Consider the following 13,051-nt stretch of genomic DNA (forward strand, 5'->3'; position numbering starts at 1 on the left):
TAGGCAAGTTCATTTACGAAAAAAGTATCCGTATCAATTAATTCTAGATGTAAAGAATATTCTACTCAGCAACTCCCAGGAAAGCTATCGTATTTATCACAAAATTATTTTATAAGCCTCAGTTAAAAAATACTCCTTTAATACAAAATGAACTTCCTACTACGGGATACCCCTGTGAAACGGACTTTCGTTATAAACAGATGGGCCTTCGGCGGCAGACACCTACCAGGGGAATGGGAATGATTTATTCGGGATACGTAAAGAGGCAAAAATAATAATTTCGCAAATCGCTTCCGGGAATTCCGGAACGTATAAAAATACATTTTCCCGTACATCGATTGAATTCTCAGACTGCCACACGAGTAAACTTAAGTCGGGGTATAGCGTCCAGCCTCGAATATTTATAGAGTCACGATAAATTCCAATATCCGATTTTCGTTTATATTTCATTCCGGAACGATGTCCCATAAAAAATAACAAAAGTACAACGATTTCAATACAATCAATGACCCACAGCGCGCGCGAAAGAGCAACCAGGGATTTGAATACGCTTTTCGATCGGCCATGCACGTCAAACGGAAGATCGGCCAACAGTCGTATATACGAAGATTAAATGCAAATTTTCTCATTTTCCGAATTGCTTCTGTTTTTATCCGCAGTTTGGGCAGCTGTTCTCTTTCACTTGGACTTTGGGGATGTTTTGTTGCAAATTCGTACACTACGCTCAGAACGTCTCCGCCATATCTTCCGTTCTTACTCTGACGGCTATGAGTGTTGAAAGGTAAGATTAACCTTCGTTGTTGATTTATAGGTCTGTTTTACCGTATTACGCATATTATGTCTGGTAGGACTTAAGAGTTTCTATGGTAAATAAAAAACAATGCTATTTCATTCAGTTAAGGAATTGTTAAAGGGGTTTCCCACGAGTGGTTCGGTTTCCCCTTTCCATAAAAAATTGTAGAGGTTAACGTTAATAGTTAGTGTAGCGAGCTGTTGGCTCGCGTGGCATGAAGCGCTTGCCACCACCCTCCTACGCATTGTAAACCGGCCACCTGATTAAGGCATTAAAAGTCGCTAGATGACTTGGGCCTAAAGTGGTAATTATTATATATTATGAAACCCAAAATTTGGTTCACACAGGCAGAAACTTTCCACTGTGTCTTCTGCAGATCAATTTTGAAAACAACCAGATTGAGCACTGAATTAAAGCTAGCTATCGAGCAGAAATCAAATTAGATATTTCATGAACATTTTCTCTTGAACATCTAATATTGGTGGACTTTTCACTACAAATGTTTCAGCCACCGATCACAAATTAATAATATCGAATTAATCACGACTTAGTATTTTATCTGTCCTACCTTTGTACAAATATGCCATCGAATTAAATCCCAATGAAATTGAAGGAAATATTGGATTTTTATAATATTAAATTGAACTTCAAACCAGTGATTTATTTCCGTACCTCGTGAAATGAAAAACAGTCAAATTCAGTTTTAGAAATTGAAGCACGTGCCTTTAACTATATAACAGCTTTTATAATATCATATGAAAAAATTCTTAAGACGGGTGTGTGGTTTTCAAACTCCAAATATATCTGGCCAGGGGTGAAATATAAAAACCCAAGCTCAGTGACGATTGTATAACAGTGCAAAATGTTACGGAAATTATTCAAATATTTTTTTAGATCTAGCGTCTACGTCTAAAAAGCGTTTGAAATGTTTCGCTCAGTTCAATCCGAAATTTAACAATTTCATACTCGACTAACTTAAGGCCTCTTCCACAGGAGCCCACGTTTTGGTCAATCGATGTTAGCCAACACGAGACTTAAACCGATTTACTCCGTGTTGGGCACGCCAAAGCTTTTGTTTTTAGCCGAGGCTCAGCTCCAATATTTGCATCTAATTATTTCGTACAAATCCTTTGTTTACATTATTTATTAATTATTTATTATTAAATATTAATTAATAATTATTTATTATTAATTATTTATTATTAATTATTTATTATTAATTATTTATTATTAATTATTAATTATTAATTATTAATTATTTATTATTTATTAATTAATTAATGTGATATTTTTAGATTTAGCCAAAGCCTTTGACAGGGTGTCACATCACTACCTTCTAAAAAAGCTCGACAGCTATGGTCTTCATGGAAATTTATTAGAATGGGTTCGTGATTATTTGAGCCAGCGCAAAAACGTCATCAAATGTAATGGAGTCGTCACTGACGTAACATATCCGGTCACTTGTGGAGTCCCGCAGGGGTCCTCACTCGGGCCGCTCCTATTCAATATGTACATCTACGACCTTCAATTTAGATTAAATCATTCGGAACTCTATCAGTTTGCTGATGATAATAAAGTTTGTCGTGTTATAAGGGATGTAGGTGATTGTGACTCTCTGCAAAGTGACTTAAATATAATTAATTACTGGTGTAAACAAAATAATTTACCAATTCATCCCACAAAATCAGTAGTCGTCTCTTTTTCTAGAAAAACCAATATCATTCGGTATAATTATAGAATTAATAATGATGAAATCACTCGAAAAAGTAGCACTAGAGATTTAGGGGTCATTTTTGACAAAAACCTAAATTTCCGGGAACAAATACAGAACATTATTAGCTCCTGTAAACGTTTATTAGGAGTAATCCTTAAACTTAGCAAAAACATTAAATCTAGTAAACATTTTATTTTATTATATATAAGCTTAATTCGTTCCAAAGCTATGTACGGGTCATTAACCTGGGGAGGTTGCAGTAATTATCTGTTACTAAACATAGAAAAAATTCAACGTAAATTTGTAGATCAACTATATTATTTCTTTCTTCGAAAACACTGCAGATATAATTACAAAAATATACTTAAAGACATTGGATTAAATACCCTATCCACCATTCGTGAGCAAACTGAGCTAATATTTATGTTTAAACTAACAAATAACATTACACTATGCTCAAATCTATTACCCTATATCAATCTATGTGTGCCTAATTATAAAACAAGAAATTTTAATTTGTATAAAACCGAAAAAAGCCCATTAAATCCAATTAATAGAGTACTAAACACTGTAAATAAATATAGTGGCAAAATTGATATTTATAATTGCAGAATTGCCCATTTAAAAAAAGTAGAATATTAAACCTCTCATTTATATACTCAAAATACACTCAAAATTGTTTAAATTGTTTTGAAATTTTCCTTTTTTTTTTCTTCCACAAGAAACATGTATAATTTTTTAACTGTGTGTTAACTTGCTGATACAACCCTGTATTGTTTTAATGCACATTAAACTACTTTTTCATTTCATTTCATTAAATATTTATTATTAAATATTAATTATTTATTATTATTCATTACTAATTATTTATAATTAATTACTTATTATTTATATTTTTATACTATTATTTATTATTTATTTTTTATATTTTTATTTGTTATTTATTTTTTATATTTTTATATTATTATTAATTATTTATTATTAATTATTAATTATTTATTATTAAATATGTATTATTAAATATTAATTATTTATTATTATTTATTATTATTCATTACTAATTATTTATAATTAATTACTTATTATTTATATTTTTATATTATTATTTATTATTTATTTTTTATATTTTTATTTATTATTTTTTTATATTTTTATTTATTGTTAATTATTTATTATTTATTTTTTATATTTTTATTTATTATTAATTATTTATTATGTATTTTTATATTTTTATTTATTATTAATTATTTATAATTTTTTTATATATTTTTTATTATTAATTATTTATTATTCATTTTTTATATATATTTTTTATTATTAATTATTTATTATTCATTTTTATATATATTTTTTATTATTAATTATTTATTATTCATTTTTTATATATATTTTTTATTATTAATTATTTATTATTCATTTTTTATATATATTTTTTATTATTAATTATTTAGTATTCATTTTTTATATATATTTTTTATTATTAATTATTTAGTATTCATTTTTTATATATATTTTTTATTATTAATTATTTATTATTAATTATTAATTATTTATTATTTATTATTAAATATTAATTATTTATTATTATTTATTATTATTCATTACTAATTATTTATAATTAATAACTTATTATTTATATTTTTATATTATTATTTATTATTTATTTTTTATATTTTTATTAATTATTTATTTTTTATATTTTTATATTATTATTAATTATTTATTATTAATTATTAATTATTAATTATTAATTATTAATTATTAATTATTTATTATTAAATATTTATTATTAAATATTAATTATTTATTATTATTTATTATTATTCATTACTAATTATTTATAATTAATTACTTATTATTTATATTTTTATATTATTATTTATTATTTATTATTTATTTTTTATATTTTTATTTATTATTTATTTTTTATATTTTTATTTATTATTTTTTTATATTTTTATTTATTGTTAATTATTTATTATTTATTTTTTATATTTTTATTTATTATTAATTATTTATTATTTATTTTTTATATTTTTATTTATTATTAATTATTTATTATGTATTTTTATATTTTTATTTATTATTAATTATTTATAATTTTTTATATATTTTTTATTATTAATTATTTATTATTCATTTTATATATATATTTTTTATTATTAATTATTTATTATTCATTTTTTATATATATTTTTTATTATTAATTATTTATTATTCATTTTTTATATATATTTTTTATTATTAATTATTTATTATTCATTTTTATATATATTTTTTATTATTAATTATTTATTATTCATTTTTTATATATATTTTTTATTATTAATTATTTAGTATTCATTTTTTATATATATTTTTTATTATTAATTATTTATTATTCATTTTTTATATATATTTTTTATTATTTATTATTTATTATTCATTTTTTATATATATTTTTTATTATTAATTATTTATTTTTTATATTTTTTTATTATTAATTAATTAAATAATAAATAAAAACTATCAATATTTCCTTCACCGGTTAACGCGACCAAAATCGGTGGAGTGTATGTAAGAGCATGCAACGTGTTTACAAATAAGCCGTTTCAGTTCAAAAACTTGTAGATTTTGGTCTGCAATTGGTTATTATAAAAAAGCAAATCCAGCAGATACTGAGTCGGATAGTGTGAATAGGCTTTAAGCTTAACGATACGTACCCGCTAAGGTGCAAAGACCTTTACTTATAGCCGCCACAACCACTTCGTTTAAAATAAAATGTCATACATTTCCCGTTAGAAAATGTATTTGGAAGAAAAATCGTATTCTCTGATTTATTTGATATTCCCCTGTTGCAGGTACTACGCTATTATTCACCCGGTGAAATCCCGCTATCTGTGCACCATGAGTCAAGCCAGACGCGTCATCATCATCATTTGGATGATCAGTTTCATCGCCTCTCTTCCCATCGTATTCGTGCAGGTAACGACACATTTTTCTCACGCAATCCCGCGACCAGAGGAGCATCCCAATCAGACTCCGAAGCCCTCACTTGGAAGCGAGCCGAAAGGCGGGATCCATCCTCCTTAACATTCTCAACCGCTTCCATTTGACCCGTTTACGTTGTCAATGGCCCTCGGGGAAGACAGGGACGGTATAAGTTATAAATGAAGGTTCTTACTCGAGTGTGAACCTACTAAAAAAAATACAACCCTCATTTATTTAAATTTGGGTTTTTGCGAAACTTAACAAGGAGGAGCGGAAGGCTAAGACATCAACGCTTCCGCGCCAGGGATCCGAGCTAAAATAAATCGCATTTTGTCAAACGAGACGATGGGCTGTTATGACTCCGAGGCGTTTTTGGTCGGCCTTTTTTAATTTAAATATCGCCAGTAAAAACGACGAATTGATGGTATCATTAATATTTTAATAGAGCGGATAAAAAAGTATTTGATGTTAGGGATATAAAACAACGAGATTGAAGTTATTATTCTTAAAGGAGTTTCGTTCTTGTTATTCTTGGAAGGCTTTTCATTATTAATATTTAACGCGTAGCGGGGGGCGTCGCGCAGTATTTTCATTTTGCATCTATAATGATTAAGATTTAATCTCGATTCACTCTTTGATTTATTACCCGGGCGGGTTACTTTGCTTTAATTAAAGTATTTATAAATTCCACGGGGTGTTTCTGTTTGCTGAAAGATGAATTAATCGATTGCCGTTAATTAAATATTGAATAATGCTAATTATTTCTTTTCAAGGCTGATTTTCGCACTCCGAAGAAATATTAGCGCGAAAAGGTGATTGCGGAAAATTGAATAAGACGCAATTTATAGTTATGGGCATTTTTGTTGAACCAGCTCTCAGGTCGCGCTCGCTAGCCTGTTATCCGGTTTTGAGCGGTGAAATTGGCGCTCTTATATTTTCACTTGTTTTTGAGTGGGAGAGTTTGCGCTCCTATCTTTTCATTTGGTTTTTGAGCGGTGAATTTGGCGCTCCTATCTTTTCACTTGTTTTTAAGTGGGGAAGTTTGCGCTCCTATCTTTTCACTTGTTTTTGGGCGGTGAAATTGGCGCTCTTATCTTTCACTTGTTTTTGAGTGGGGAAGTTTGCTCTCCTATCTTTTCTCTTGTTTTTGGGCGGTGAAATTGGCGCTCTTATCTTTCACTTGTTTTTGAGTGGGGAAGTTTGCTCTCCTATCTTTTCTCTTGTTTTTGGGCGGTGAAATTGGCGCTCTTATCTTTCACTTGTTTTTGAGTGGGGAAGTTTGCTCTCCTATCTTTTCTCTTGTTTTTGGGCGGTGAAATTGGCGCTCTTATCTTTCACTTGTTTTTGAGTGGGGAAGTTTGCTCTCCTATCTTTTCTCTTGTTTTTGGGCGGTGAAATTGGCGCTCTTATCTTTCACTTGTTTTTGAGTGGGGAAGTTTGCTCTCCTATCTTTTCTCTTGTTTTTGGGCGGTGAAATTGGCGCTCTTATCTTTCACTTGTTTTTGAGTGGGGAAGTTTGCGCTCCTATATTTTCACTGGATTTTGGGTGGTGAAATTTGCGATCCTCTATTTTCACATGTGTTTGAGTGGGGAAGTTTGCGCTCCTATATTTTCACTGGATTTTGGGTGGTGAAATTTGCGATCCTCTATTTTCACATGTGTTTGAGTGGGGAAGTTTGCGCTCCTATATTTTCACTGGATTTTGGGTGGTGAAATTTGCGATCCTCTATTTTCACATGTGTTTGAGTGGGGAAGTTTGCGCTCCTATATTTTCACTGGATTTTGGGTGGTGAAATTTGCGATCCTCTATTTTCACATGTGTTTGAGTGGGGAAGTTTGCGCTCCTATATTTTCACTGGATTTTGGGTGGTGAAATTTGCGATCCTCTATTTTCACATGTGTTTGAGTGGGGAAGTTTGCGCTCCTATATTTTCACTGGATTTTGGGTGGTGAAATTTGCGATCCTCTATTTTCACATGTGTTTGAGTGGGGAAGTTTGCGCTCCTATATTTTCACTGGATTTTGGGTGGTGAAATTTGCGATCCTCTATTTTCACATGTGTTTGAGTGGGGAAGTTTGCGCTCCTATATTTTCACTGGATTTTGGGTGGTGAAATTTGCGATCCTCTATTTTCACATGTGTTTGAGTGGGGAAGTTTGCGCTCCTATATTTTCACTGGATTTTGGGTGGTGAAATTTGCGATCCTCTATTTTCACATGTGTTTGAGTGGGGAAGTTTGCGCTCCTATATTTTCACTGGATTTTGGGTGGTGAAATTTGCGATCCTCTATTTTCACATGTGTTTGAGTGGGGAAGTTTGCGCTCCTATATTTTCACTGGATTTTGGGTGGTGAAATTTGCGATCCTCTATTTTCACATGTGTTTGAGTGGGGAAGTTTGCGCTCCTATATTTTCACTGGATTTTGGGTGGTGAAATTTGCGATCCTCTATTTTCACATGTGTTTGAGTGGGGAAGTTTGCGCTCCTATATTTTCACTGGATTTTGGGTGGTGAAATTTGCGATCCTCTATTTTCACATGTGTTTGAGTGGGGAAGTTTGCGCTCCTATATTTTCACTGGATTTTGGGTGGTGAAATTTGCGATCCTCTATTTTCACATGTGTTTGAGTGGGGAAGTTTGCGCTCCTATATTTTCACTGGATTTTGGGTGGTGAAATTTGCGATCCTCTATTTTCACATGTGTTTGAGTGGGGAAGTTTGCGCTCCTATATTTTCACTGGATTTTGGGTGGTGAAATTTGCGATCCTCTATTTTCACATGTGTTTGAGTGGGGAAGTTTGCGCTCCTATATTTTCACTGGATTTTGGGTGGTGAAATTTGCGATCCTCTATTTTCACATGTGTTTGAGTGGGGAAGTTTGCGCTCCTATATTTTCACTGGATTTTGGGTGGTGAAATTTGCGATCCTCTATTTTCACATGTGTTTGAGTGGGGAAGTTTGCGCTCCTATATTTTCACTGGATTTTGGGTGGTAAAATTTGCGATCCTCTATTTTCACATGTGTTTGAGTGGGGAAGTTTGCGCTCCTATATTTTCACTGGATTTTGGGTGGTGAAATTGGCGATCCTCTATTTTCACATGTGTTTGAGTGGGGAAGTTTGCGCTCCTATATTTTCACTGGATTTTGGGTGGTGAAATTTGCGATCCTCTATTTTCACATGTGTTTGAGTGGGGAAGTTTGCGCTCCTATATTTTCACTGGATTTTGGGTGGTGAAATTTGCGATCCTCTATTTTCACATGTGTTTGAGTGGGGAAGTTTGCGCTCCTATATTTTCACTGGATTTTGGGTGGTGAAATTTGCGATCCTCTATTTTCACATGTGTTTGAGTGGGGAAGTTTGCGCTCCTATATTTTCACTGGATTTTGGGTGGTGAAATTTGCGATCCTCTATTTTCACATGTGTTTGAGTGGGGAAGTTTGCGCTCCTATATTTTCACTGGATTTTGGGTGGTGAAATTTGCGATCCTCTATTTTCACATGTGTTTGAGTGGGGAAGTTTGCGCTCCTATATTTTCACTGGATTTTGGGTGGTGAAATTTGCGATCCTCTATTTTCACATGTGTTTGAGTGGGGAAGTTTGCGCTCCTATATTTTCACTGGATTTTGGGTGGTGAAATTTGCGATCCTCTATTTTCACATGTGTTTGAGTGGGGAAGTTTGCGCTCCTATATTTTCACTGGATTTTGGGTGGTAAAATTTGCGATCCTCTATTTTCACATGTGTTTGAGTGGGGAAGTTTGCGCTCCTATATTTTCACTGGATTTTGGGTGGTGAAATTGGCGATCCTCTATTTTCACATGTGTTTGAGTGGGGAAGTTTGCGCTCCTATATTTTCACTGGATTTTGGGTGGTGAAATTTGCGATCCTCTATTTTCACATGTGTTTGAGTGGGGAAGTTTGCGCTCCTATATTTTCACTGGATTTTGGGTGGTGAAATTTGCGATCCTCTATTTTCACATGTGTTTGAGTGGGGAAGTTTGCGCTCCTATATTTTCACTGGATTTTGGGTGGTGAAATTTGCGATCCTCTATTTTCACATGTGTTTGAGTGCGGAAGTTTGCGCTCCTATATTTTCACTGGATTTTGGGTGGTGAAATTTGCGATCCTCTATTTTCACATGTGTTTGAGTGGGGAAGTTTGCGCTCCTATATTTTCACTGGATTTTGGGTGGTGAAATTTGCGATCCTCTATTTTCACATGTGTTTGAGTGGGGAAGTTTGCGCTCCTATATTTTCACTGGATTTTGGGTGGTGAAATTTGCGATCCTCTATTTTCACATGTGTTTGAGTGGGGAAGTTTGCGCTCCTATATTTTCACTGGATTTTGGGTGGTGAAATTTGCGATCCTCTATTTTCACATGTGTTTGAGTGGGGAAGTTTGCGCTCCTATATTTTCACTGGATTTTGGGTGGTGAAATTTGCGATCCTCTATTTTCACATGTGTTTGAGTGCGGAAGTTTGCGCTCCTATATTTTCACTGGATTTTGGGTGGTGAAATTTGCGATCCTCTATTTTCACATGTGTTTGAGTGGGGAAGTTTGCGCTCCTATATTTTCACTGGATTTTGGGTGGTGAAATTTGCGATCCTCTATTTTCACATGTGTTTGAGTGGGGAAGTTTGCGCTCCTATATTTTCACTGGATTTTGGGTGGTGAAATTTGCGATCCTCTATTTTCACATGTGTTTGAGTGGGGAAGTTTGCGCTCCTATATTTTCACTGGATTTTGGGTGGTGAAATTTGCGATCCTCTATTTTCACATGTGTTTGAGTGCGGAAGTTTGCGCTCCTATATTTTCACTGGATTTTGGGTGGTGAAATTTGCGATCCTCTATTTTCACATGTGTTTGAGTGGGGAAGTTTGCGCTCCTATATTTTCACTGGATTTTGGGTGGTGAAATTTGCGATCCTCTATTTTCACATGTGTTTGAGTGGGGAAGTTTGCGCTCCTATATTTTCACTGGATTTTGGGTGGTGAAATTTGCGATCCTCTATTTTCACATGTGTTTGAGTGGGGAAGTTTGCGCTCCTATATTTTCACTGGATTTTGGGTGGTGAAATTTGCGATCCTCTATTTTCACATGTGTTTGAGTGGGGAAGTTTGCGCTCCTATATTTTCACTGGATTTTGGGTGGTGAAATTTGCGATCCTCTATTTTCACATGTGTTTGAGTGGGGAAGTTTGCGCTCCTATATTTTCACTGGATTTTGGGTGGTGAAATTTGCGATCCTCTATTTTCACATGTGTTTGAGTGGGGAAGTTTGCGCTCCTATATTTTCACTGGATTTTGGGTGGTGAAATTTGCGATCCTCTATTTTCACATGTGTTTGAGTGGGGAAGTTTGCGCTCCTATATTTTCACTGGATTTTGGGTGGTGAAATTTGCGATCCTCTATTTTCACATGTGTTTGAGTGGGGAAGTTTGCGCTCCTATATTTTCACTGGATTTTGGGTGGTGAAATTTGCGATCCTCTATTTTCACATGTGTTTGAGTGGGGAAGTTTGCGCTCCTATATTTTCACTGGATTTTGGGTGGTGAAATTTGCGATCCTCTATTTTCACATGTGTTTGAGTGGGGAAGTTTGCGCTCCTATATTTTCACTGGATTTTGGGTGGTGAAATTTGCGATCCTCTATTTTCACATGTGTTTGAGTGGGGAAGTTTGCGCTCCTATATTTTCACTGGATTTTGGGTGGTGAAATTTGCGATCCTCTATTTTCACATGTGTTTGAGTGGGGAAGTTTGCGCTCCTATATTTTCACTGGATTTTGGGTGGTGAAATTTGCGATCCTCTATTTTCACATGTGTTTGAGTGGGGAAGTTTGCGCTCCTATATTTTCACTGGATTTTGGGTGGTGAAATTTGCGATCCTCTATTTTCACATGTGTTTGAGTGCGGAAGTTTGCGCTCCTATATTTTCACTGGATTTTGGGTGGTGAAATTTGCGATCCTCTATTTTCACATGTGTTTGAGTGGGGAAGTTTGCGCTCCTATATTTTCACTGGATTTTGGGTGGTGAAATTTGCGATCCTCTATTTTCACATGTGTTTGAGTGCGGAAGTTTGCACTCCTATATTTTCACTGGATTTTGGGTGGTGAAATTTGCGATCCTCTATTTTCACATGTGTTTGAGTGGGGAAGTTTGCGCTCCTATATTTTCACTGGATTTTGGGTGGTGAAATTTGCGATCCTCTATTTTCACATGTGTTTGAGTGGGGAAGTTTGCACTCCTATATTTTCACTGGATTTTGGGTGGTGAAATTTGCGATCCTCTATTTTCACATGTGTTTGAGTGGGGAAGTTTGCGCTCCTATATTTTCACTGGATTTTGGGTGGTGAAATTTGCGATCCTCTATTTTCACATGTGTTTGAGTGGGGAAGTTTGCGCTCCTATATTTTCACTGGATTTTGGGTGGTGAAATTTGCGATCCTCTATTTTCACATGTGTTTGAGTGGGGAAGTTTGCGCTCCTATATTTTCACTGGATTTTGGGTGGTGAAATTTGCGATCCTCTATTTTCACATGTGTTTGAGTGGGGAAGTTTGCGCTCCTATATTTTCACTGGATTTTGGGTGGTGAAATTTGCGATCCTCTATTTTCACATGTGTTTGAGTGGGGAAGTTTGCGCTCCTATATTTTCACTGGATTTTGGGTGGTGAAATTTGCGATCCTCTATTTTCACATGTGTTTGAGTGGGGAAGTTTGCGCTCCTATATTTTCACTGGATTTTGGGTGGTGAAATTTGCGATCCTCTATTTTCACATGTGTTTGAGTGGGGAAGTTTGCGCTCCTATATTTTCACTGGATTTTGGGTGGTGAAATTTGCGATCCTCTATTTTCACATGTGTTTGAGTGGGGAAGTTTGCGCTCCTATATTTTCACTGGATTTTGGGTGGTGAAATTTGCGATCCTCTATTTTCACATGTGTTTGAGTGGGGAAGTTTGCGCTCCTATATTTTCACTGGATTTTGGGTGGTGAAATTTGCGATCCTCTATTTTCACATGTGTTTGAGTGGGGAAGTTTGCGCTCCTATATTTTCACTGGATTTTGGGTGGTGAAATTTGCGATCCTCTATTTTCACATGTGTTTGAGTGCGGAAGTTTGCGCTCCTATATTTTCACTGGATTTTGGGTGGTGAAATTTGCGATCCTCTATTTTCACATGTGTTTGAGTGGGGAAGTTTGCGCTCCTATATTTTCACTGGATTTTGGGTGGTGAAATTTGCGATCCTCTATTTTCACATGTGTTTGAGTGGGGAAGTTTGCGCTCCTATATTTTCACTGGATTTTGGGTGGTGAAATTTGCGATCCTCTATTTTCACATGTGTTTGAGTGGGGAAGTTTGCGCTCCTATATTTTCACTGGATTTTGGGTGGTGAAATTTGCGATCCTCTATTTTCACATGTGTTTGAGTGGGGAAGTTTGCGCTCCTATATTTTCACTGGATTTTGGGTGGTGAAATTTGCGATCCTCTATTTTCACATGTGTTTGAGTGCGGAAGTTTGCGCTCCTATATTTTCACTGGATTTTGGGTGGTGAAATTTGCGATCCTCTATTTTC

The 13,051-nt window shown here is 34.0% G+C and overlaps 1 protein-coding gene across 1 annotated transcript in view; it reads left to right on the plus strand.

The window, feature by feature from the left end:
* Positions 1 to 13,051, plus strand: part of LOC149936392 (QRFP-like peptide receptor) — a 62,686-nt gene that overhangs the window by 35,403 nt on the left and 14,232 nt on the right. The window contains exons 3-4 of the mRNA XM_090154639.1: positions 660 to 781; positions 5,348 to 5,471. Coding sequence (XP_090010765.1) covers positions 660 to 781; positions 5,348 to 5,471 — 246 coding nt within the window. The remainder of the gene's footprint in view (positions 1 to 659; positions 782 to 5,347; positions 5,472 to 13,051) is intronic.

The sequence above is a fragment of the Leiobunum rupestre genome, chromosome 7 (genome assembly GCF_980474605.1).
Source record: "Leiobunum rupestre chromosome 7, qqLeiRupe1.1.hap1, whole genome shotgun sequence".
In the NCBI taxonomy this organism is placed as follows: Eukaryota; Metazoa; Arthropoda; class Arachnida; order Opiliones; family Sclerosomatidae; genus Leiobunum; species Leiobunum rupestre.